Source organism: Canis lupus, chromosome 19, assembly GCF_048164855.1.
Source record: "Canis lupus baileyi chromosome 19, mCanLup2.hap1, whole genome shotgun sequence".
Lineage (NCBI taxonomy): Eukaryota > Metazoa > Chordata > Mammalia > Carnivora > Canidae > Canis > Canis lupus.
In genome coordinates, this window is record NC_132856.1 from 34,668,015 (window position 1) to 34,695,857 (window position 27,843).

Below are 27,843 nucleotides of genomic sequence, written 5' to 3' on the forward strand. Positions count from 1 at the left end.
AGTGTGAGGTGATATCTTATTGTGGTTTTGATTTGCATTTTGCATTCCCCTAATTGAGATTTTAAAAAAGATTTTATCTGTTTATTTTAGAGAGAGAAAGAGAGAGAGCATGAGCAGGGGAGGGGCAGAGGGAGAGAAAGAAAAAATCTCAAGCAGACCCCACACTGAGTGCAGAACCTGATGCAGGACTTGATCCCAGGACCCTGAGATCATAACCTGTGCCAAAATCAAGAGTTAGATGTCTAACCAACTGAGACACACAGGCACCCCTAATAAGTGATGCTGGACATTGTTTCACGTGCCTGTTGGCCATCTGTACTTCTTTGGAAAAATGTCCACTCAAATCCTAGGCCCATTTTTAAATCAAGTTGTTTGCTTCTTGTTAAATTGTGTGAATTCTTTGTATATTTTGGGTGTTAACTCCTTGTCAGATATTTGATTTATTATAAATATCATCTTCCATTCACTGAGTTGTCTTTTCATTTTGATGATGGTTTCTTTCACTTTACAGAAACTTTCTAGTTTTATATAGTCCCATTTGTTTATTTTTGTTTTTGTTTCCCTTGCCTTTGGAGTCATAGCCACAAAAATAGGGCTAAGATTGATGTCGAAGCTTACAACCTATGTTTTCTTCTAGGAATTTTATGGTATCAGGTATTACATTAAAGTCTTTAATCCATTTTTAATTAATTTCTGTGAAATAGTAGTATAAGATAGTGGTCTAGTTTCATTCTTTTGCATGTGGCTGTCCAGTTTTCCCAGCACCATTTATTGAAGAAACTGTCCTTTCTCCATTGTGTGTTCTTCCCCCTTTGTCATACATTAATTGTCTGTATATACTGTGTGGGGGTATATTTATTTCTGAGCTCTGTATATACATTTCTGGGCTCTCAGTTCTATTCTATTGATTTATGGGTCTGTCCTTAATGCCACTACTACACTATTTTGATTACTATAGTTCTGTAATATAGTTTGAGGTCAGGAAGCAGGATAACTTCAGCTTTGTTGTCCTTTCTCACGATAACTTTGGCTATTCAGGATCTTTTGTGATTCTATACAAATTTTTAAATTAGTTTTTATAGTTCTGTGAAAAATATTGTTGGAATTTTTATTGGAATTATATCTGTTGCTTGCTTTGGGTGGTATGAACATGTTAATGATATGGTTTTTCCAATCCATGAGCACAGAGTATTTTTCTATTTATTTGTGTCTTCAGTTTCTTGCATCAGTATCTTACAGTTTTTAGTGGACAGGTCTTTCACCTCCTTGATTAAATCTATTCCTAGGTATTTTATTCTTTTGATGTAATTGTAAATGAGATTGTTTTCTTAAATTCCCTGATAGTTCTTTATTAGTGTGTAGACATGCCACTGATTTCTTTAGAATGATATCATTCATATTCTACAATTCTGTATTTATTAGGTCTAACAGTTTTTTTTTTTTTAGTTCCAACAAAACCTTTAGAATTTTCTATAGAAAGTATTTGCAAATAGTGACAGTTTTACTTCTCTCTTTCCATTTTGAATGCCTTTTGTTTCTCTTTCTTGTCTAATTTCTGTTGCTGGAACTTCCAGTGTTATGTTGAATAAAAGTGTGGAGAGTGGGCATCCTGTCTTATTTCTGATCTTAAAGGAAAAGCTTTTGAGTTTTTACCATTGAGTATATTAGCCGTGGGTTTATCATATATAGACATTATTATATTAAGGTATGTTCCCTCTCTATGCACTTAATTGAGAGTTTTTTTCATAAATGGATGTTGAATTTTGTTAGATGATTTTTTTCTGCATCTATTGAGATGATCATGATTTTTATCCTTAATTTTGTTAATGTGGTGTATCACCTTGATTGATTTGTGGATGTTGAATCATCCTTGGATCTCTAGAATAAATCCCACTTGATCATAGTGTATGATTCTTTTAATGTATTGTTGGATTTGGTTTGCTATGTTTGTTATTTTTGCCTCTATGTTCATTAAAGATATTGGCCTGTAATTTTCTTTTTTGTGTGGTATTCTTGTCTGATTTTGGTATTAAAGTAATGCCACTCTCATAAAATACGTTTGAAAGTGTTTTCTCCTCTTCAGTTTTTTTGAAGGAAGAGTGTGAGAAGGACAGATACTGTCTTTGAATGTTTGGTAGAGTTCACCAGCGAAGCTGTCTGGGCCTGGGCTTTTGTTTGTTAAGAGTTTTTTTATTACTGATTCTATCTCTTTGCTAGCAATTGGTCTATTCAAATTTTCTATTTCTTCGTGATTTGTCTTGGAAGATTGTATATTTTTGAGAATTTATCCATTTCTTCTAGGTTGTCCAATTCACTGGCATATAATTATTTATAGTGTAATTGTAACGTTAGTTGTAACTTCTTTTGCATTTCTGATTTTATTTATTTGAGCCCTCTTCTTTTCTTGGCTAATCTAGCTAAAGGTTTGTCAATTTTGTTTATATTTTCAAAGAACTACCTCTTAGTTTCACTGATCTTTTTTGTTTACATTTTTTGGTCTCAGGTTGACTTATTTTCACTCTGATCTTTGTTATTTTTTTTCCTTCTACTAACTTTGGGCTTCATTTATTCTTCTTCTAGTTCTTTTAGGTTTAAACTTAGATTGTTTTTTGAGGTAGGCTCATATTGCTGTGATATTCCCTCTTAGAACCACTTTTACTGCACCCCATAGATTTTCATATGTCATATTCCTGTTTTCATTTGTCTCTATCTATATTAATTTCTTCGATTTCCTTAATGATCCATTGGTTGCTTAGTAGCCTGTTGCTTAATCTCCACATTTTTGTGGTTTTTCCAGTCTTTTTTTTGTTGTTGTTGTTATTGATTTCTTGTTTTATTACCATTGTAGGCAGAGAAGATGCTTAATGTAATCTCAGTCTTGGGGCACCTGGGTGGCTCAGTTGGTTGAGTGTCCGACTCTTGGTTTCAGTTTAGGTTATGATCTTAGGGTTGTGAGATTGAGCCCCACATCAAGCTCCATGCTCAGTGGGGAGTCTGCTTGAGATTCTCCCTCTCCCTACCCCTACTCTTTCATGCTCTTTCTCTCTCTCTCTAAAATAAATAAATAAATATTTTTTAAAAATAGGGACACCTGGGTGGCTCAGTGGTTGAGCGTCTGCCTTTGGCACCAAGTCCCACATCGGGCTCCCTGCATGGAGTCTGCTTTTCCCTCTGCCTATGTCTCTGTCTCTCTCTGTCTTTCATGAATGAATAAATAAAATCTTTTTTTAAATCTTTAAAAAATATATAAATATATAAAAATATATAATACAATCATATATTATATATAGCTATATACTAAATATATATAATAAATATATAAAATATATATATTTATATAATCTCAATATTCTTGAATTTATTGAGACTTGTTTTGTGGCCTAACATGTAATCTATCCTAGAGAATGTTCCATGTGCATTTGAAAAGAATGCGTATTCTGCCTTTGGCTGGGATTTTAAATATATGGCTACTAAGTCTATTTGGTCTAATGTGTCATTTAAGGTCAGTGTTTCCTTATGCTTTTCTGCCTGACTGCTTTATCCATTGATGTAAGTGGGGGTGTTAAAGTACCCTATTATTATTATATCGCTATCAGTTTCTACCTTTAGGAGAATAATATTTGCTTTCTATATTTGGTGCTCCTATACACTGGGTATAGATAGATAGATAGATAGATAGATAGATAGATAGATAGATAGATAAATGTTGAATCTTCTTGCTGGATTGATTCCTCTATCATTCTGTAATTCCCTTCTTGGTCTTTTATTACAGTCTTCATTTTAAAGTCTGTTTTGTCTGATATGAGTATAGCTACATCAGCTTTCTTTTCATTTGTTTGCATGGACTGTCTTTTCCTGTCCCTTCACTTTCAATCTGTGTTTATCTTTACTTTTTTTTTTATTCAATTTGCCAACATATAGTATAACACCCAGTGCTCATCACATCTTGTGCGCTCCCCAATGTCCATCACCCAGTTACCCAATCCCCCCACCCACCTCTCCTTCAGTAACCCTCAGTTTGTTTCCCAGAGTTACGAGTCTCTCATGATTTGTCTCCCTCTCTGATTTTTCCCCATTCAGTTTTCCCTCCTTCCCTTATGGTCCCTTGAGCTATTTCTTATATTCCACATATAGGTAAAACCATATGATAATTGTCTTTCTCCAATTGACTTATTTCACCCAGCATAATACCCTCTGGTTTCATCCACATCCATGTAAATGGTAGGTATTCATCCTTTCTAATGGCCGAGTAATATTCCATTGTGTGTGTGTGTGTGTGTACATACAAACAACATCTTTATCTGTTCATCTGTTGAAGGACATCTCAGCTGCTCCCACAGTTTGGCTTTTGTGGACATTGCTGCTATGAATATTGGGGTATAGGTGTCCTGTTGTTTCACTACCTCTACCTCTGTATCTTTGGGGTAAATACCCAGTAGTGCAATTGCTGGGTTGTAGGGTAACTCTATTTTTAACTTCTCAAGGAATCTCCTTATCTGTATCTTTACTCCTAAACTGAGTCTCTTGTAGACAGCATAAAGATGAGTCTTTTTTTTTTAATCCACTTAGCCATTATGTCTTTTGATTGGAAAGTTTATTTACATTTAAAGTAATTAATGATAAGCATGTACTTATTGCCACTTTGTAATTGTTTTCTGCCTGTTGTCTTTGTTCCTTTCTGCCCTTTTCTCACTTCTCTTGTGGTATAATGGCTTTCTTTGGTTTTATGTTTAAGTTCCTTTCTCATTTTCTTTGTGGTATTTTTTTTTCTTTGTGGTTACTGTGAGGTTCATATATAGCATCCTGTGTTTATAATAATTTAAGATGAGGGATCCCTGGGTGGCGCAGCGGTTTGGCGCCTGCCTTTGGCTCAGGGCGCAATCCTGGAGACCCGGGATCGAATCCCACGTCGGGCTCCCAGTGCATGGAGCCTGCTTCTCTCTCTGCCTGTGTCTCTGCCTCTCTCTCTCTCTCTGTGTGACTATCATAAGTAAAAAAAAAAATAATAATAATTTAAGATGAAAGCAGCCTAAATTTGAACACATTCCACAACTGTATTTTTACTACCCCCTTGTTTTATATTTTTGATGTCACATTTTACAAATTTTTATTTTATGCATCTTTTAATTATTGTAGTTTTAATTTTATTACTTTTGTCTTTTAACCAACATACTTGCTCTATAAGTGATCAAATCTACTCCCTTTACTCTTTACCTTTTCCAGTGAGATTTTTACTTTTGTATGTTTTTTGCTATTAATTAATGCCATCTATTTTCAGCTCATAAAAGTCTCTTTAAAATTTCTTGTAAAGCCGGTTTACTGGTGATAAACTTTAGTTTTTGTTTATCTGGAAAACTGCCCTTTTTTCAGCTTTATTAGGTAATTGGCGTATTATGTAATTTGCCGATGGTAAGAATACAGTTAGGTGATTTTTATACAATTGTGCAACTATCACCAAAATCCAATTTTAGAGCATTTCCATAATCTCAAAGTTTCCTTGTGCTTCCTTGGTCAACTCCTATTCCTACTCCCAGCCCCAGCAACCACTGTTCTACTTTCCGCCTCCATACTTATCCTTTCTAGAAATTTTATGAATGAGACACTTTAAGGCTTATAATGTGGTCTATCTCTGCAAATGTTCTATATGCCATTGAAAAGAATGTGTATTTTACTGTTCTTGAATGGAATATTCCATAAATGCCCAGTAGGTCAAGCTTGTCCATACCCTATATCCTTATTGATTTTCTGTGTACTTGTTCAATTGATTTTTGAGAGAGATTTGAAATCTCTCAGCTATGGAGATTGCTCCTGACAGTTCTATCAATATGTGTTTGTGTTTTGATGCTCTGTTATTAGATGTGTAAATGTTTAGGACTGTTATGACCTCTTAATTAATTGACTTGACCTTTTTTATTTTAAACCCTGCTCTATCCTTTGCTCTGAAATCTATTTTTTATGATGCTATTATGGACCCTGGCTTTCTTTTGAATAGTGTTAACATGGTATATATTTTTCCATACTTTTATTTGTGTCTTTAAGCTGTATTTCTGAAGACAACATGTAGTTAGGTCTTGTTTGTTTTATCCAATCTGATAATCGCTACCTTTAATGAAATTGTTTAGACCATTTACAGTCAATGAGAATATAGAGTTATGTTTAAATCTACCATCTTACAACTTGCTTTCTGCTTTGCACGTCTGTTTATTGTTCCATTTCCTCATTTTCTTTGAATTGAGTGTGTATTATTCCATTCTATCTCCTTTGTTGACTTACTAGCTATAATTTTTTGTTTTATTCTTTTAGTGATTTACTTGGATTGTAGTATATCTTTTATCATATCACAGTCTATCTTCAGGTAAAATTATATTCTTTTATATATATATAGTGTAAGAACTTATAACCATATACTACCATTTCTCTCCTTCTAGCTTCTGTTTTGTCATACATTTCACTTGTACATGTTATAAATCACACAGCACATTGTTTTTTTTCTCTAAATAGTAATCTTTTAAAAAGACTTAAATAATAAGAAAAAAGTCTTATATGTTTACCTATATAGTTACCATTTCTGGTACTCTTTATTCTTTTGTGCTGATTCTGGCGCTCTATGCTTTTGTGTTGATTCAAATTTCCATCTACCTGAAATTTCCTTCAATATCTCTTATACTGTATATCTACTGGTAATGAATAATTTCAGTTTCTCTACATCTGGAAAGAAATCAGTGAATCAGGAATTTTAACATTCCTATCCTCTTGTTGTATTATCTCTATCATTTGTACATATTTATTGACTGAATTTTTTTTTTCTTCTGGTTATGGATGTTGTGAATTTTACATGGATAAATGCTGGGGTTATTTTTATTCCTTTAAAGAACATTAGATGGAGTGCCTGGGTGGCTCAGTGGGTTAAGTGTGTATCTTCAGTTCAGGTGATTCTGGGATTGAGCCCCACATCAGGCTCCCTGCTGGTGGGGAGCCTGCTTCTCCCTCTGCCTCTGACCCTCTCTCTGCTCATGCTCTCTCTCGCATTCTCAAAGAAATAAATAAACTCTTTAAAAAATATAAAGAGCGTTAGACTTTACTTCTGCAGGTACTTAAATTACTGGAATAGTTTGATGTTTTCAAGGCTTGTTTTTAAGCTTTCTTTTGGTAGCTTTAGAATATACTTTTTTCTGAAGCTAGGTTAGCTTTGCTACTAAGGCATGATCCCTCTGATATTGCTCCTGAATTCCTCCGATGTTCAACAAAAATTCAACTGTAGTTGGCAAGAACTAGTCGTGTGAGCTCTGATAGCTGCTCAATTTACAGCTCCCTCGATATTCTTTGCCTTGTCTCCTATAGTTTTACCCTTTTCCTATATGCCTTAGCATTAAGTATTAGATATTAAGTATCCATATAGAGGACCGATACACAGATTTCTGGTCCTCTTTTCTATGCATCTCCCTCCTCCCTCCTACTCTGCCCACAAATTCTGCCTCCTCAGACTTCCTTCATTCTGACCTCTGTTTATTCAACTCAGCAATACTATCAAGTTCTGATTTTGATCACCCCTCTGTTTTGTAGTCTGGAAAGTGCCTCCAGGTGGATAGCTGAGGCAATCATAGGGATCACCTTACTTGTCTCCCTTCTTACACTGGCTATTGTATAATTTCCAAAAACAGTCGTTTCATTCACTTTATCTAGTTTTCCAGTTGTTTATGGCAGTAGGATAATAATTCAGTTCTGATTATTTTATCAAGGCTATAGAAGCAGAAATTTACTTCATTCAGTTTTAAAATCAGCAATTTACAGCAATCTTTATTTTGGTTTTACAGGGCAAAGAAAGAGATTGAATACCAGGAACTGATGTTTCTTTTAACTGGAGGAGTAAGTCTTAAGAGTGCTGAAAAAAATCCTGATCCAACTTGGCTACAGGATAAAAGCTGGGAGGAAATTTGTCGTGCAAGTGAATTTCCTGCCTTCAAAGAACTCAGGTAATTGTTTAAACTTGATGACAACATTGTATAAGGATAGGTAAATTTTAAGCTCCTTGTTCAACAATTTCTTTTTAAATTATATTCCAATGAAATAATAACTAGTAAGCTTTTTTTTCCATTAGAGAGCATTTTTGTGAACATATAACCGAATGGCGGGAAATTTATGACAGTAAAGAGCCACACAATGCTAAATTTCCAGTACCAATGGATGAAAAACTAAATGAACTACAGAAAATAATAATTCTTCGGTGCTTAAGACCTGATAAGGTAAAAGACAAATGTATCCTATTTTGAAATGCAGCTAATTGGCCATTTAAGAATAAGTCCCGGGAATTAAAGGCACAACATAAGAAATACAGTCAGTGATATTGTAAAGGTGACGTAATGGGACAGATGGTAGCTACACTTGTGGTGAACACTGCGTAATATATAAACTTACTAAATATAAGTTGTACCCCTGAAGCTAATGTAACATTGTGTGTCAACTCTACCCAAATTTTTAAAAAACTTATTGTTTCAGGTTTAGGTTATTGCTATTTGGTTCTTTGACCCTCATTGTAGGTGCTCAAAGCAGGGGGTTCATTTTGCTCCTTGGATTTGTAGGTTTATAGTTTTCCTGAGCTTGGGAAAAATTTTGGCCATTAGTTCTTCAAATACTTTTTTAAAAAGATTTTATTTATTTATTTATTTGAGAGGAGGGGGGAGGGGCAGTGGGAGAGGGAGAGAATCTCAAGGCAACTCCATGCTGAGCATGGAATCTGAGGCAGGGCTCTATCTCACGACCCTGACATCATGACCTGAGCCAGAACCAACAGTCAGAGGCTTAATCAACAGAGCCACACAGGTGCCCCTTCTTCAAATATTTTTTGCCACTCCACCCTATAATTCCAATTAAATATACATTAGACTGCTTGGTATTATACATTAGATAAGTGCTCTGTTATTTATTTTTAAATCTTTTTGTATCACTGTGCTTCAGTTTATATAGTTTCTATTGCTATCTTTAAGTCTACTGATTTCTTCTTTTGTAGTCTCTAATCTGCTATTATTCCTATCCAATTAATCTATTTGTTTCAGGGGCTCCTGGATAGCTCAGTCAGTTAGGAGTCTGACTCTTGGTTTTGGCACAGGGCATGGTCTCAGGGTCGTGGGATCAAGCCCCACATTGGACTCCTCACTCAGTGGGGAGTATGCTTGAGATTCTTCCTCTCCCTCTGTCCTTCCCTCTGCTTACACCTACAGGCTCTTTATCTCTCTCTGTCTCTCAAATAAATAAAACTTAAAATTTTTTTTTGTTTCAGCTATTATATATTTCATTATTAGTTCATTTAGTTCTTTTTTACATATTATATTTATCTTTCATTCTGTTCATTTTTTAAATACTTGAACATGGTTATAACAACTGTTTTATTTTTTAAAATTTAATTTTATTTATTTATTCACAAGAGACACACACACACACAGAGGGAGAGAAAGAGAGAGAGAGAGAGAGAGAGAGGCAGAGACACAGGCAGAAGGAGAAGCAGGCTCCATGCAGGGAGCCTGACATGGGACTTGATCCTGGGTCTCTAGGATCAGGCCCTGGGCTGAAGGCGGCGCTTAACCGCTGAACCACCCGGGCTGCTCATAACAACTGTTTTAAACCTTGACTGCTGATTTCATCGTTTCTGGATTTTTTCTATTGAATGATTTTATTCTTGGTTATACATTATATTTTCTTCTTGGCCTGCCCAATAATGTTTGTTTGGATACCAGACATTGTTGATAATTTGGATTTTGTTATCTTCTTTTAAAGATTGTTGAATTTTATCCTGCAAGGTCAAGGGTCAACAAACAATACTTACAGGACAAATCCAGCCCATGACTTGCTTTTGTCCAGCCATGAGCATATTCATGATGTTTACATTTTAAAGAATTGTTTTAAAAAAGAATAAAAAGAATATGCAGCAGAAATTGTATATGGCCCACAATGCCTAAAGTTTTTACTATCTAGCTCTCTGTAGAAAAAAGGTTACCAATCCCTTTGGCTACATAGTTAAATTACTTAAATTCAGATTGTTCCTTTCAAAGATTATTTTAAGATTTGTTAGCACACATGCAGAATAGCCTTTACTCAATGGATAGTTTAGCTCCACTTCTAAAGTGTGACTTTTCTGGGGACTTTACCAACTGCCACATGTGATCACCAAGGGCTCTCCACTGTGGCTATTGGGAACTTGAATAATTCGCAGCCTTGCATGAACTCTGGTAGCTCTGTAGATCCTCAAGTTCAAAGCTCCCCAGTCATTCTTTTTTTAGCCTATGCATGCACACCATAGTATTTAGCAAAGATTCAAGAGTACTGTTATGTCAGTTTCTGCATTCTTTTTTTCTTTTTTCTGGGTAGTTTCTTTCTAATTTGCAACTTCTAGTGATCTCTCTCCTTGGACTCTGATTCCTATCTTACCAACTCAGCAAAATTGTGTTGCTCTGCTTTCAATCACTTTTCCTGTTCCACAGGCTGGAATGTACCTCCCAGGAGAAAGCTAAAGGGATAATAGATCTCACCTTGTGTGTTTCCTCTTTCACAGAGATCAAAGGCCTGTACCACTTATTGTCTGAATTGCCCAGTATCTGAAAATGGTTGTTTTTAAAATTTTGTACATTTTTAGTTGTTTATTTGAAAGTGTAAATCTGGGCCCTATTAGCAGAAGGGGCCATATCGGCTGGAAGTAAAAGATGGTAGAGAATCTTGTACATGTCACAATGTTATTAGTTTAAACATGCAAAAAATATCTTTCTTTTTTTTTCTTCCAAGCTTTTATTTAAATTACAATTAGTTAATATACAGTGCAATATTATTTCCAGGTATAGAATTTAGTGATTCATCACTTACATACTATACCCAGTGCTCATCACAAGTGCCCTCCTTAATACCCATCACCTATTTAACGCACCCACCTCCCCTCCAGTAAGCCTCAATTTGTTCTCTATAGTTAGGAGTGGGTTTCCTGGTTTGCTGCTCTTCTTCCCACCCCCATGTTCATCTATTTTGTTTCTTAAATTCCACATATGAATGAGATCATATGGTATTTGTCTTTCTCTGTCTGATTTATTACCCTTAGCATGATACTTTCCAAGACCATCCATGTCATTGCAAATGACAGGATCTCTTTCTTTTAATGGCTGAGTAATATTCCATTGTATATAAATAACACATCTTTATACATTCATTGGATGATGAACATTTGGGCTTTTTCCATAATTTGGAATTTTTTTTCCCATTATTTTCCATAATTTGGCTATTGTTGATAATGTTGCCATAAACATTGGGGTGCATATATCTCTTCAAGTCAGTATTTTTATGTTCTTTGGATAAATAGGTTATAGTGCAATTGTAGGGTAGATATATTTTTAACTTCTCAAGGAAACTCCATACTGTTTTCCAGAATGAACTTATAAAACTCAAAACCCCAAAACACAAATAATAATTTTTTAAAATGAAGATATGAATAGACATTTTTCCAAAGAATACATACAGATGACCAACAGACACAAAAATCTTCCTATAGGTGAAATAAACAGGCTAATACTGGTTTTTCACACATTCAAGAAAGGTGATTATGGTGTTACAAAATAAAAGGTTTTAAACAGAAAACCAAAAACTATATTCAAATGTGTAGTTTAAACTTTGAGAAAGTCACCTCACCCCTCTGAGCTCCATGTATAAAATGAAGGTGGTAAAAGTAATTGCAGTGGTCCCTTCTCCTTGCTTTCCTTTTTTTCTTTTTCTTTTTCTTTTTTTTTACATTTTATGTTTTTCATAAAGCTTCACAAGGAGCATTATCTAATGCTTCACTTAGCCTCTGAGTAGATTCTAAAAGAGGCTTACTTAATTATTAGACTCCTGAGTATTTCTTATTTTAACTCTCAAGGACTGTTGTGCATTGTTAAAACTTACCTCATTCGTTCCTACCTGATAGTTGGGTATATATATGTGTGTGTGTCTCTTTCACTAGACAGTAAATCCCTTTAAAGGGTAAACAATGCTGTATTCATTATTTTTATCACCAATAGCCTCCCTTGTTCATTGTAAACTTAGGAATGGTTAGCTCTGCATCTGGGAAACACTTGCCTAATTTGCACTCCACAGAATGGCTCTCTGATGGCCAATGGAGATGTTGTTTCAATGCCAAGTATGGGGTTATTGCCTAGTCTGCCATGCTTGGGGGCCTGTGCTTAAGCATTACAGTGCTCACCACACTAGAATATGAGATAATTGTCTGCTTGTTTGTTAGCATCTCCCACTACACTCTGAGCTTCTGGAGGTCAGAACCCATGTCTTACTTTGCTCAGTATTTCCAGGACTTAAAACAGTGTCTGAAAGGTAGTAGGACATCTCAGTAAATGTCTGTGAATTGAGTTGGATTGAATCAAATTGAATCAAACTAAGTTCAGCTAAAGCCTGTTTGTCAGGATTTTCCAGAGAAACAGAACCGATAGGATAGGTAAGACAGAGAGATTTATAGGAATTGGCTCATGTGATTACGGAGGCTGGCGAATCCAAAATCTGAGGCTGAGGACCCAGGGAAGAGTCCATATTGCAGCTCAAGTCCAAAGGCAGTGTACTGGCTGAATTCCCCCTTCCTCAGTAAAAGTCCATCTTTTTTCCTCTTAAGGCCTTCAACTGATGGAATGAGGCCCACTCACATTATGGGGAGTAATGCACTTAACTCAAAGTCTACTGATTTAAATGTTAATCTCATTTTTAAAACATCTTCATAGAAACATCCAGATTAGTATTTGACCAAATATCAGGGTACTATGTTCTAGCAAAGCTGACACCTAAAATTAACCATCACAAAACTCATCTCCAGATTGGTTCAAGTCACCATAATTCCTTCTCTAGAGTATCTTACATGAAGGATCAAAATTTTACAGATCAGGAATGGATGCTGTATTTTGTCAAATGCTTTCTCTGCATCTATTGAGAGGATCATATGGTTCTTGTTTTTTCTCTTGCTGATATGATGAATCACATTGATTGTTTTACGAGTGTTGAACCAGCCTTGCATCCCGGGGATAAATCCTACTTGGTCATGGTGAATAATCTTCTTAATGTATTGTTGTATCCTATTGGCTAGTATCTTGTTGAGAATTTTTGCATCAATGTTCATCATGGATATTGGTATATAATTCTCCTTTTTGGTGGGGTCTTTGTCTAGTTTTGGAATTAAGGTGATGCTGGCCTCATAGAACGAGTTTGGAAGTATTCCATCTCTTCTATCTTTCCGAACAGCTTAGGAGAATAAGTATGGTTTCTTCTTTAAACGTTTGATAGAATTCCCCAGGGAAGCCATCTGGCCCTGGACTTTTTTGTCTTGGGAGGTTTTTGATGACTGCTTCAATTTCCTCCCTGGTTATTGGCCTGTTCAGGTTTTCTATTTCTTCCAGTTCCAGTTTTGGTAGTTTGTGGCTTTCCAGAAATGCGTCCATTTCTTCTAGATTGCCTAATTTATTGGCACATAGCTACTCATAATATGTTTTTAAAATCGTTTGTATTTCCTTGGTGTTGGTAGTGATCTCTCCTTTCTCATTCATGATTTTATTAATTTGAGTCTTCTCTCTCTTCTTTTTAATAAGGCTGGCTAATGGTTTATCTATCTTATTAATTCTTTCAAAGAACCAACTCCTGGTTTTGTTGATCTGTCCCACAGTTCTTCTGGTCTCTATTTCATTGAGTTCTGCTCGAATCTTTATTAACTCTCTTCTTTCGCTGGGTGTAGGATCTATTTGCTGTTTTTTCTCTAGCTCCTTTATGTGTAAGGTTAGCTTTTGTATTTGAGTTCTTTCCAGTTTTTGGATGGCTGCTTGTATTGCGATGCAATCAATGTGATTCATCATATCAGCAAGAGAAAAAACAAGAACCATATGATCCTCTCAATAGATATGCAGAGAAAGCATTTGACAAAATACAGCATCCATTCCTGATCAAAACTCTTCAGAGTGTAGGGATAGAGGGAACATTCCTCAACATCTTAAAAGCCATCTATGAAAAGCCACAGCAAATATCATTCTCAATGGGGAAGCACTGGGAGCCTTTCCCCTAAGATCAGGAACAAGACAGGGATGTCCACTCTCACCACTGCTATTCAACATAGTACTAGAAGTCCTAGCCTCAGCAATCAGACAACAAAAAGAAATAAAAGGCATTCAAATTGGCAAAGAAGAACTCAAACTCTCCCTCTTCGCCAATGACATGATACTCTACATAGAAAACCCAAAAGACTCCTCCCCAAGATTGCTAGAACTCATGCAGCAATTTGGCCGTGTGGCAGGATACAAAATCAATGCCCAGAAGTCAGTGGCATTTCTATACACTAACAATGAGACTGAAGAAAGAGAAATTAAAGAGTCAATCCCATTTACAATTGTACCCAAAAGCATAAGATACCTAGGAATAAACCTAACCAAAGAGATAAAGGATCTATACCCTAAAAACTACAGAACACTTCTGAAAGAAATTGAGGAAGACACAAAGAGATGGAAAAACATTCCATGCTCATGGATTGGAAGAATTAATATTGTGGAAACGTCAATGTTACCCAGGGCAATTTACGCATTTAATGCAATCCCTATCAAAATACCATGCATGGACTTTCTTCAGAGAGTTGGACAAATTATTTTAAGATTTGTGTGGAATCAGAAAAGACCCCAAATAGCCAGGGGAATTTTAAAAAAGAAAACCATATCTGGGGGCATCACAATGCCAGATTTCAGGTTGTACTACAAAGCTGTGGTCATCAAGACAGTGTGGTACTGGCACAAAAACAGACACATAGATCAATGAAACAGAATAGAGAATCCAGAAGTGGACCCTCAACTTTATGGTCAACTAATATTCGACAAAGGAAGAAAGACTATCCACTGGAAGAAAGACAGTCTCTTCAATAAATGGTGCTGGGAAAATTGGACATCCACATGCAGAAGAATGAAACTAGACCACTCTCTTTCACCATACACAAAGATAAACTCAAAATGGATGAAAGATCTAAATGCAAGACAAGATTCCATCAAAATCCTAGAGGAGAACACAGGCAACACCCTTTTTGAACTCAGCCACAGTAACTTCTTGCAAGATACATCCACGAAGGCAAAAGAAACAAAAGCAAAAATGAACTATTGGGACTTCATCAAGATAAGAAGCTTTTGCACAGCAAAGGATACAGTCAACAAAACTCAAAGACAACCTACAGAATGGGAGAAGATATTTGCAAATGACATATCAGATAAAGGGCTAGTTTCCAAGATCTATAAAGAACTTATTAAACTCAACACCAAAGAAACAAACAATCCAATCATGAAATGGGCAAAAGACATGAAGAGAAATCTCACAGAGGAAGACATAGACATGGCCAACAAGCACATGAGAAAATGCTCTGCATCACTTGCCATCAGGGAAATACAAATCAAAACCACAATGAGATACCACCTCACACCAGTGAGAAAGGGGAAAATTAACAAGGCAGGAAACCACAAATGTTGGAGAGGATGCAGAGAAAAGGGAACCCTCTTACACTGTTGGTGGGAATGTGAACTGGTGCAGCCACTCTGGAAAACTGTGTGGAGGTTCCTCAAACAGTTAAAAATATACCTGCCCTACGACCCAGCAATTGCACTGTTGGGGATTTACCCCAAAGATACAGATGCAATGAAACGCCGGGACACCTGCACCCTGATGTTTATAGCAGCAATGTCCACAATAGCCAAACTGTGGAAGGAGCCTCGGTGTCCATCGAAAGATGAATGGATAAAGAAGATGTGGTTTATGTATACAATGGAATATTACTCAGCCATTAGAAATGACAAGTACCCACCATTTGCTTCGAGGTGGATGGAACTGGAGGGTATTATGCTGAGTGAAATAAGTCAATCAGAGAAGGACAAACATTATATGGTCTCATTCATCTGGGGAATAAAAAAAAATAGTGAAAGGGAATAAAGGAGAAAGGAGGAAAAATGAGTGGGAAATGTCAGAGAGGGAGACAGAACATGAGAGACTCCTAAGTCTGGGAAACGAACTAGGGTTGGTGGAAGGGGAGGTGGGTGGAGGTGGGGGTGACTGGGTGACGGGCACTGAGGGTGGCACTTGACGGGGTGAGCACTGGGTGTTATTCTGTATGTTGGCAAATTGAACACCAATATAAAATAAATTTATTTTAAAAAAATCTTACAGAAAAGTCATAACTTTTTCTTATATTAAATTACAAGAACAAGGTACTTTTTTAAAATAGAAAATTGTCATACTTGATTGCAGTTACGTCACCTCAGGGAATGTTGCCCTGGTCTGTGCAGAGAGTAATGTGGAAAAGGTCTCTGTGTCCTCAGTATTTTCCCTTCCTTAAAATTTATGTCGAAGATCTCATTTAGATAGAAACTATACATGGTGTTAATGCTAAAAAAAGATTTCATCATTGCTCATGTGAAGTTATTAAAGAAGGAAAGTCTGTTATATCATGGTGAGCTGCTTTTTTGAAAACCCTTCCGTGGCCTTCAGTACCTAAAGAATAATGACAGAAGTACAGCTTGGCAGTCTTGTTACCTTGGCTCATTACTCCTCTTTTCTGCAGTTCTATTCTTCTCTTCTTGAAACTTCTTGAAATTTTCACTGTTTAAACCTACAGAACTGCTCACAACTGCATAAAAATTCTCCTACAGAAGTCTCCATCCTTCCTTCCCATCTATTCCACCAGTACAGACCCATCTATGCCAAGACCACAGAAGCCTATGGTGATCTCTCCTCCCTCCACCAAATTCCTACAGTTTCACTTTTGAAAGTTGTTTAGCATTTAGAAGGTGATATCAAATACCTCTTCATTCTTATTTTCTGCTGCCAATGTTGCTGAGTATCATTCTTTTGGTTTAAATTAATTTTAATGTAATTTATAAATAAGAAACACATTTCTGTGGTTCAGAACTCTTTTGAATACATGTATATGGTGAAAAGTGGACCTCCAATCTGCATCTCCCAGGCACTCAGCATCCTTTTCCTCAGGCAACTAATGTTACCTGCTTCTTGTTACCCTTTTATGCACATATAGGTATACATACACATAAATTATTTTCTATTTATTTTGGGTTTTTTAAAGATTTTTTATTTATTCATGAGAGAGAGAGAGAGAAAGAGAGAGAGAGGCAGAGACATAGACTCTGAGGAAGGAGTAGCGGGCTCCATGCAGGGAGCCCAATGCGGGACTCGATCCCAGATCCTGGGATCATACCCTGAGCCGAAGGCAGACGCTCAACTGCTGAGCCACTCAGGCATCCCTTTTCCATTTATTTTGAACACAAATGGTTGCATCCACTGTTTTGCATATTGCTTTTTCCCATATAAGTTTAAAAACCTTTCTCATTTTTTTTTACAATTGCATGGTATTTCATTATAAGAGTATGCAATCATTTCTTTAACTGTTTCCTACTGATGGACCTTTACAAAATGTACACATTATCTACCATAAAAACATTGCAATAAAAACCCTTTATTGAAAAGTCATTTCTCACATGTGCAACTATCTCTCAGATTAAGTCCTGGGAATAAAATTGTGGAGTCAATGGATTTGCCTATTTGTAATTATATAGATACTACCAAATTACCCTTCATGAATCCAGATTACTCTTCCACAGCAGTGTATAAGAATATCTTTTTAAACCATAATTTTTTCCACACAGAATGTTGCCAAACTTTTGGATCTTTGCTCATCTGTACAGAGGGATTGAAGAATTTGGGGACATTATGAACATGAGGTGGTAGTAGCACACAATGGCATCTAAGTATAGTTACCTTTTTTTTTAAGTTATTTAGTATTTTTAGTTATGTGTATTAGGGTAAGACTAAGCTGCTGTAACAAAGAGACCTAAAATACAGTAGCCTAAATAAAATAGAAATTAATCTCTCTCTCCTAAGAGCCCAGAGCAAATGCTTGAGAATTAGCAGGGCAGCTCTGGTTTTGAGATCAGCCAGACATTCAAGTTCTTTTTTTCATGCTAGGAAAGTCCCCTTGAGTGTGGTCCTCATCAGTGAGATTGAAGCTGGCTCACGAATACCACATCTGTTGAAGAACAAAAGAGAGTATTGAAAGTAAACAGCTTCCTTATAAAAATATATCCTGAAAGCTCCATGTATAACTTCTACTTTTATCCCTCTGGGCAAAACTTAATTACGCAGCCACATCGAAGTACAAGAAAAATTGGGAAAACTTGGGGTTGTATTACCCAAAGGAGACAAATAGGGGGAGAGTTTGCAGTCTCTGCTGTATTGAATGAGATTGAGCATCTTTTTGTATGTTTAAGATTCATTTTTTATAAACGGATTCTATAAATCATTTTCTATAATCTGTTCATCATCTCTGTCCACTTTTCTTTTGGAATTAGTCTTGTCCTATCAATATATAAACACTTCTTATGTATTAGAGAAATTAGCACTTTGTCTGTGATACGCTGCATGCTTTTCTTTTTCTTTTTCTCTTTTTTAAAGATCTTATTTATTTATTCATGAGAGACACAGAGAGAAAAGGCAGAGATATAGACAGAGGAAGAAGCAGGCTCCATGCAGGAGAGCCCAATGCAGGACTAGATCCCAGGACCCTTAGATCACCACCTGAGGATGCTCAACCACTAAGCCACCCAGGTGCCTTGCTGCCAGCTTTTCTTGACCAGTAGACTCAAATTGTATTCTTTGTCGGTTTTTAGTAATCATACAAATTGTCATGTAAAATGAAAATTACTCTAAAAGTCATATCATTCATTTCTCTCTTTAACAGATAACTCCAGCTATAACAAATTATGTAACTGACAAACTAGGGAAAAAGTTTGTAGAGCCTCCACCATTTGATTTGACAAAGAGTTACTTGGACTCAAACTGTACCATTCCTTTAATTTTTGTGCTGTCTCCAGGAGCAGATCCTATGGCCAGTAAGTCCACCTATTGCAAACTTTTAAGAACTTGTAAATAAACCATCTTACTCAATGTCCATTTCTTATATGATTGTAGATCAGTTAGTAAATCTGAGATTTGTAAGGAAAAGTAACTGGAATCTCCCAGTTATGTACCTGCACACTGAAACATAAGGCAAATTTTATGATTTTAGAGTAAGCAGTGAAACTGTTTCGTATTCTCTCAGGCCTACTGAAATTTGCGAATGATAAAGGTATGTCTGGAAATAAATTTCAAGCAATTTCACTGGGACAGGGACAAGGACCAATTGCAAAAAAAATGATTAAAGCAGCAATAGAAGAAGGAACTTGGGTGTGCCTACAGAATTGTCACCTCGCCGTCTCCTGGATGCCCATGTTGGAAAAAATATGTGAAGATTTTACCCCCGAAGTCTGTAACTCATCATTTAGGCTTTGGCTGACAAGTTATCCATCTCCAAAAGTATGTTTATTTTGTACAAAGTTCAGTATTCAGTACCTTTAGTTTTCTCTTACATTATGTATCTTACACTTTGAATGCTTAATCTTAAGAGGTCTTAAAAAGTACTTCTAGAGTCCTCTTTTATACCTATGTTTAACCCATTAGTATATGCATTTTTAGGACTCATGCTGGTTATCTTGAATAATGCTCTGTTTATTCTTAGTTTCCAGTAACCATCCTACAGAATGGAGTAAAAATGACTAATGAGCCTCCCACAGGTCTTCGGCTAAATCTCCTTCAATCTTACCTCACTGATCCAATTTCTGATTCTCAGTTTTTTGGTGGATGCCAAGGAAAGGAACTGGTAATGATCAGCCTCTGGAACTTTTTAAAATTTGTTCTTACAGTGAGAAAATCTGGGTATAAATATTTAACAATGTTAAACTTTAGACATTTTCTAAGAAGACAGATATTGAACCTATATTGTTCATCATTTTCTTCCCAGCAGTTTGTGCTCCACTTCCCACAGAGTAGACATGCAAATAAATATCTGTTGACTGCAAAATGTATCTTAGTTTGTAAACTAAAATCCAATAATAAGTTTGATGAAGACCCAAGAGTAGCAATCTGCTTTCATATCATATATTGATTCTTTCAACAAAATATGTGTTAGGTACTCTCCTAGGTACTAAACGTAAAGCAGTGAGAAGAGAACCACCCCCCTGTCCCCCCACCCCCCGCCAAATCTGCCTTCATGGAACTTGAATTCTAGCGATACATATTAATCATACTTTTCAGGGTGCTTATGTGTTTTGCACATGGTGACTTAGGAGTCCAAATAAATAATTAGCACTCCTTTTTCCTGCTGGCATTCTTAAAAAGAAACAAGAAAAAGTCTAAACATAAGGAAACCAGATTATAACCTTAATTACTGATATCAACTAGATTGGAAGATAGTGTTGGTATCTGTGAACAAATGGGGTTCATATCACTGAGTAGAATTAAACAGATTTATCCACCCTCAGGAACAGAGGAAAACTTTCTTCCCCAAGGAAAACTCACTTCTAAGACAGAAAAGTGAAAAGCTGAGCAAAGTGTATCGGTCAACTTTTCCCAAATTTATCAACCAGATAGGTTACTCCCTCTCCCTCAGTGAATACAAGGATGGAAAATCCAGAAGTATTACATTGAGGTCTCCCCTCACATGGAAGGAACCAAGGGAAATTCATTCCCTGCCCTTACCCCAACACATGCCATGCCCATTTGAGGTAGAAAAAAGAACAGTATTGAAAATAAAGAATTGAATTCTTTGGAAGCCAGCTAGTTTCTCTCTGCTTAATAAATACCTTCTGTCTCCCTAGTTCTAAGCGATAATTTTATTTGAAACTATTTGGTGGTGTGGCTGGAAAGAGAGTGGAGAAGGTGGTATGATGTCTGATCCTCATCAAGGGTTTGAGCTCCTGCAAGGAATCCCAAGATTTCTCTGATACCACAGGAGCAATTTTGGCCCACAAGCACAGATCAAAAATGTGGAGGGATTATGACCTCCTTAAGAAAACCCCATTGTGTGAAAACATGTGGAAAATACATGCAAATTAGATTATTGCTGTCATTGCCAAAAGGGTTTCCCTATTAAATGTTTCAGCACAGTATATTTAAAATATGATTTAATTTTTGTACAACATTTCAAGAATATAGTTATAAAGGAAGGCATGGTGTCCTTGCATTTTAGTATTATAGAAATAATTTCTACTCCATCACATGAAGATAGTTGGATGGATTTTTACTGCATTTGGAGCTATGTTTGAAATGATCTAACTTAAACCATCAAGATAGCGTACTTGAAACTTACTGGTTTGGAGGTGGTCCTCAAAGTGATGAGTGGCCTTCCTGCAGAGCACTGTCACAGGCTTAGTGAGAGGCCCATCCCATTGGACATACATGGCACACATATGAAAATGCCAGGATGGAGTAAATAAGGGTTTCAAAAATGATCTCCAAATGGAAAGTCATAAAATCAGGAGCTATATATTGGGATTTATTCCTATCTTAATGATTAATTATACTCTCAACACTTGTAGTTTTAGGCATATGCCAGTGAGTCTATAGGATAACATTTGAATTATTGAAGTTGTTAATACATATGGAACAACAATGAAGTATGAGTAGCCAATGCTTTGGCAAATGGTAGTATTGCATTATAACAAAGTTAAATATTGTAGTTTGTCTGGCTTTGGAGATTTAAGTCATAAGATTAATACTTTTTATAGTATGCATTGTTTTAGATAGCATGTCTTTTTTAAATAGAAGTTTACAGAAATATATGATCATATAATCTTATATTTGAAAGAATTGTTGATTCCCTTCATTTTACTGATGGAAATATGATCAAAATTTTTTCTTGTGTAATTTTTATACTCAAGACATGGGAGAAGTTGCTGTTTGGAGTTTGTTTTTTTCATGCTCTTGTACAAGAGAGAAAGAAATTTGGTCCTCTTGGTTGGAATATTCCATACGGATTTAATGAATCCGACTTACGCATCAGTATCCGACAACTACAGGTAAAATTATAAAGAAATTAACATTGATGGAGGATCACTGTGTGTCAGGCCCTAGGCCACTCCCTTTGCTTAGAATAAACTTAATCCTTCCAACATCACTAGTAGGTGGGTAGATAGTAACTGTGGTTTATGAAGCACTATCTCTGTGGATTTTTTTCTGCTGCAAGTAATGGAAAACCTGATTCAAAGTATGCTTAAACCATAATGAAACTTATTATCTCATATAAAAAAGAGGATATAGAGGAAAGACAGGTTCTGGAGTAGTTGATTGAGCAAGTGTTGTCATCAAGGACCCTGGTTCTTTCTTTCTGAAGTGCCTTCCTCAAGTGTTGGCTTTATATAGGTCCTTACTGTACTCTCTTCCTCTGCTCAATCAAAGCTACAGTTTAGCTCTATCAGTCAAAAGAAATAGGCTGCCTACTTTAAGTAGAAAAGGAATTTATTGTAAGAATATTTGGGTAGATCATGGAATCACCAAGATGGCTGGAGAGCCAAGGCATCCAGTTGTATCCAGAACTCTCCACGTCTTGGTAAGAGCAGGTCCTCAACCCCGGGCTGAATATTAGACACCACAGCTCACATAGCTGCCACACAGACTCTGGTCTACTGCAGGCCCTCTGATGTCATCAAAAAAGACTCTTTGCTTTTACTGCTTTTTAGCACACTATACCCCCAGTTCAAAGTCTAGCTCACAGATCCCAGCTTTAATTAAAAAGGAGCCTAGGAAAGTGAGTGGCTAAGTTTTCCATTTTCTGTCGACTCACACTGTGAGACATTCAGATAGTCAGCAGCCCCCACAATCAATCAATCAATCTGCTCTAAATTCCTACTAACTCAGACTTTGAAGTAGGCATGTTACTTACATTAATTCTAGTTCTCACAACAACCCTGTGGGGCTAGTATTATCCCTATTTTTGAGGAAATCAAAGCTAAGAAGTGAGCTTGCCTATTGAGGTAGGATTTGAACTCCAGTCTGTCCAACTCCAATACTTTTCCCATTGTTTCTGTCATATTTAACCAAACAGTAATCCAGCTGGACAACCACAGAGTATTAGTATATTTCTGTTTCTTTGCTGTGACAAAAATCTTTGTGACAGGGGGCCTCATAAAGGGAAATGGGAAGTGTTAGTAAAGTCCAATTCGGTGCTATTAGGTTTCACTCAGGTGGGGTTTTAAAAGGCTATGAATATTTAATTATGTTTATACCATAATGATAATTTTTATAGAAACTTTTGATATTTTATCAACTCTTTTTCTTTCCTTTAAACGTGGCAGAAACCTTAACTAGAACAAACCTGTTAATTTGAACATCCTTGGACAACTGATGAAATTGGTGCTTATAGAATTATAATTACATGACAAAATGACATTGATTTTAAACATTTTTCAAAGAACAATTTTGTTGGTATAGCCTAAGCTTGGAGAACATTTTGCTAAAATCATCCTACTGCAGATAACCAGTCAACTGAGAATTCTCCACCTTCTGGCTAGGCCCCAGCCTGCAGCCTCTGGTGTCATCAACCCTCCTAGCCCCAACATTAGAGCTGGCAGGCATAGATTAAATCCTCTTTTATATCATCAAGAACTGAGTACTTGATGGAGGGGTCAGTCTTTAAACCATCTTCACCTGGTTATACCAGCAGGCTACCTCTTGCCTCCAGAGAGACAAATCAACAAACTCATGGCTAAGTAGATAGACTAAACCAAGGAATGAGTTGTTGGGCTCTATGTCTTGCAAATGCCACAAATTTAGCATGAATTTCTCTTGGGATCTCTTCCTTCAGTTTTGGGAAGGGGTGAACCGAGTTGAACATTCTTTCCCCCAAAGGTAAGAAAGGGAGAAACTCTCACAAATAACTTATCCCCCTACAAAAGACAACCTTCCCTCTGTTTCCTGCTCCTATCTCTTGATACTTCTCATCTTCCTGAAAACATGGGAATCTCAAACAAAGAATTATATCTTCTTTTAACTTGCCTCTGGATAATTTGGAAGTTTTTTTTCTTAACTGTGCATTTCTGCTATAATTCTTGCACTATTAGTTAATTTTCAGAAGCAGAAAAAGCTCTCATCCAGTAATTTATACCATCCCAATACACACACTACCCAAAATTCCTGTCTTGGGAAAAGTAAAGGATCTGGAACTGGGAGAAATAAATTGAAGCCTTCATATCATTTCACATTTCACAGACTCAGCTTCCTACTTCACAGGATTATTGAGAGATGAGGAAGACAATGTGAAAACTATGCAAATAGTAGTTTCTATCACTATTGTAAATGATGTTATATTGTGTGAACCAGGCTTTGGCTGTAAAGTTTGGGATTGCTTTGTTTTTATTACATTGCAAACAGTGCCCTAAACCAGGCACCTTGTTCTCAGCCTTGGTGCTATTGGCATCTGGGGTCAGATAGCTCTTTGTGGGCAGCTGGCCTGTGTACTAGTTAGCAGCATCCAAACTTCTACCCACTCAATGGTGGCAGCATCCCCAACTACTGATATAAAATGTCCCCAGATATTGCCAAAGGTCCTCTAGGGGACAGAATTGCCCCCAATTAATAACCAGTGCCCTAAGACAAGGTTTATCCAAAGTCATATGAAAAGCCTTGAAAATTTTCATGTAATTTTCACTTGGGCTGCCTTGAAGCAATACATGTTTATCCCCCCTGCTCTAAATTTGGAAGATGCAGACAAGCAAAGTAATTTAAAATAAACGCTAACAGGGAAACTGGGTGGTTCATTCAGTAGGTTAAGCATCTGACTCTTGATTTCAGCTCAGGTCGTGATCTCAGGGTTGTGAAATCGAGCCCCATGTTGGGCTCTGCACTGGGCACGGAGCCTGCTTAAGATCCTCTCTCTGCGGGGGATCCCTGGGTGGCTCAGCAGTTTAGTGCCGTCTTCCACCCAGGGCGTGATCCTGGAGTCCCAGGATCGAGTCCCACATTGGGCTCCCTGCATGGAGCCTGCTTCTCTCTCTGCCTGTGTCTGCCTCTGTCTCTCTCTCTCTCTCCCCCCACCCGTGTCTCTCATGAATAAATAAATAAATTATAAATAATAATTATAAACAAATATAATAAATAATAATTATAAATAAATATAATAAATAATTATAAATAAAAATAAAAAATAAAAATTATTAAAAAACAAAAAGATTCTCTGCCCCTCCTCTTCATTCTCTCTCTCCAAAAAAAAAAAAGAAAAAAAAAAAGGTAAAATAAACACTAACAATGCTAGCCTTTCAAAGATAATTTGTGATAATAGTTCTTTCAACCCCACTTCTGTGCTAGCCTTTCAAAGATAATTTGTGATAATAGTTCTTTCAACCCCACTTCTGTGCATATAGATGATTGACATATGGGTATTTCATGTCATTTTAAAATAGAAATGAAGTAAAAGACTTAAAGTTTTTATCATTTTATTTTTCCTTTGTTTCAGTTATTTATAAATGAATATAATACAGTTCCATTTGAAGCTATCTCGTACCTGACTGGGGAATGCAACTATGGTGGAAGGGTGACAGACGACTGGGATAGACGTCTCCTCTTGACCATGCTGGCTGACTTTTATAACCCACTAATAATTGAAAACCCTCATTACAAGTTTTCTCCCAGTGGACACTATTTTGCACCTCCCAAAGGCACCTATGATGAGTACATTGAATTCATTAAGGTAACTGATATCACTGGAAAATAGGGTTAGATCTAAGTGTGATTTATCTAAAACAAACAATGAAATGTTCCCCTGTAATGTAGAGGGCTAGACAAGTAGTACGGCTTCAATCAACTTTCAGTTTCTAGCAGTGACTGAAAATTGGAAGAGTTCGATTCCTCAGTGCTTTATGTTTAGTTGACTTGTAACCCTTTTTGGTCAGCATGTGTTTTATACTTTGTGAATTCACATAGCCGGTGAAAATATGATCCTTGCTTCATCTGCTTTCTGGTAGAATCTTCCATTTACTCAACACCCTGAGATATTTGGATTACATGAAAATGTTGATATTTCCAAAGACCTGCAACAAACAAAAATCCTCTTTGAGTCCTTGCTCCTCACGCAGGGAGGCTCCAAAAAGACAGGATCCTCAGGAAGCACTGACCAGATTCTATTAGAAATCACCAAAGATATCCTCAACAAGGTAGTGTCTCATTTTGAATATGTTGCTCATACTATAAATGAAAATGGTACTGAAATGATAATCCAAAGGCTCCATTTAACAGCACTAGGACCTTCAGTGAGATACTTTGACTTTCAGAGCATTAATTCCCAACTGTACAAGGTTCTTGGGAACATTTAAGAGATCATGAATTTAAAGTGCCTTGCATGGCACCTGGCGCAATGTCAGTTCTTAGTAGCTACAGTTGTGGATGAGCTGATGAACGTATGACTTATTACCATTTGCAAACAAAGATGATGGATCTACTTTGTACAAACTGGAGTAAATGGTCTGAACTTGCTGGTTCAAGGAGTGAGTGGTTTTTGATCTCTACCTTAGGGAGCGAGGAGGTACAGGGATTTAGATCAGCTCTAAATGAGCAACTACAGCTTTTTTCCCCCCTCCATAAAAAAGCCCGAAGTACTTAGCCTACTAGGTAAAGTGGAATGATACTCTTTCTTCTCACCTTTTTACTGTGTCTTAAATTCAAAAAGAAACTACAAAGGGAACTTTAAAAATATTATGATCACAAGCATAGGTCCTCACAATTTCCCTTCAGGGTAAATGCTATAACGAGCCCCATACTTCAGTGTCAAGTGTCCTGACAGAGCAGAGCCTGCCCCATCGTCCACTTGCCTTGAAAGCCCACTGTCAGCACCACTCCTCTCCTCTCTGTGTTAGAGGGCTTGTCTTACATCCCCTGAAGTAGGGCCTCCCCGCTGTACACCTGGCTGCAGCCGTTGGAGAAAGAGGGAGCAGTCCTGCCACCACCCCTGGGTGAAAGCAAGCTAGCCTCCTCCCACCCTGTCCCCTGGACTGATCTTCTGTTCTTTGACTTTTCTCACCTCTGATCCCTTACTGTTTCTGCAGTTTATGTCTGGGACTAGGGGGTGGAGGGAAGATTTGTGCCCTTGCAAAATGGTGGCTCCTACTCGGTCCCTAAGAGCAAGTTCCCTAGCAGTGACATTTGGGAATGTATTTGGGGAAAAGGGATTGTGCTAAGCCAAAGGGTCCTCGAGTGACACCACCTAGTGTAACTTTACAACAATTCTTTTGCACCACTCGGAGACCATCATCCAAGGACACCCTGGGCAGCTCAGCTTTCTTAGTTTGGGATCCCTTTGGGAAACTTCTTTGCCTCTTTAAGAGTGTGAATTCCAATGTCTTGAGGCTTGATTATCAGTTCCAAAGTGCCCTTCACTTCTCAAGCATCTCTGAGGTGCCTCATAGAAACCAGACACTTGGTGCCTTCTCCCTCCCTATTCCTTGGAACCCTGCTATGGTCACAACATTAATTATTTGAAAGTGGGGTAAGCTAAGCTATTTGAAGCCAGTTGATAATTGATTGCAAATAAATATAAAACAGTTATGAAATGGCAAATCAGTTTTATCAATGAACAATAAGATTCAGCTTACAAAAGGAAATTGCACAATGTTTCAGAAATGTGTATCTTCCACAAAGTGCTATATAGTGAAGAACGTGGGCTTTGCAGTTAGAGACCTGTGGATTTAAAAGGATCACCTTTTGGCTGTGTGCCTTTGGGCAGTTACTCAACCTCTCTGTACAGCTGCCTCTGAACAACACAGTTTTGAAATGCACAGATCCAGGCAGCCCCCGTGGCTCAGCGGTTTAGCGCCCCCTGCAGCCCAGGGCGTGATCCTGGAGACCCTGGATGGAGTCCCACGTTGGGCTTTCTGGGTGGAGCCTGCTTCTCCCTCTGCCTGTGTCTTGGCCTCTCATTCTCTCTCTGTGTCTCTATGAGTAAAT

The 27,843-nt window shown here is 37.1% G+C and overlaps 1 protein-coding gene across 4 annotated transcripts in view; it reads left to right on the plus strand.

Annotated features, from left to right (window-relative positions):
- DNAH12 (dynein axonemal heavy chain 12) overlaps nucleotides 1-27,843 on the plus strand; it is a 203,784-nt gene that overhangs the window by 166,301 nt on the left and 9,640 nt on the right. For 3 of the 4 annotated variants that reach the window (XR_012011905.1, XM_072785758.1, XM_072785759.1), the window contains 8 exons: nucleotides 7,815-7,973; nucleotides 8,099-8,243; nucleotides 18,776-18,926; nucleotides 19,136-19,389; nucleotides 19,592-19,732; nucleotides 21,792-21,929; nucleotides 25,361-25,594; nucleotides 25,869-26,057. Coding sequence is in view for 3 of the 4 variants with exons in the window: in XM_072785758.1 (XP_072641859.1) it covers nucleotides 7,815-7,973; nucleotides 8,099-8,243; nucleotides 18,776-18,926; nucleotides 19,136-19,389; nucleotides 19,592-19,732; nucleotides 21,792-21,929; nucleotides 25,361-25,594; nucleotides 25,869-26,057 (1,411 nt within the window). In the remaining variant the exon portion in view is untranslated. Of the gene's footprint in view, nucleotides 1-7,814; nucleotides 7,974-8,098; nucleotides 8,244-17,684; nucleotides 18,402-18,775; nucleotides 18,927-19,135; nucleotides 19,390-19,591; nucleotides 19,733-21,791; nucleotides 21,930-25,360; nucleotides 25,595-25,868; nucleotides 26,058-27,843 lie in introns of those variants that run through there. The other variant, XM_072785760.1, reaches the window with a different exon arrangement.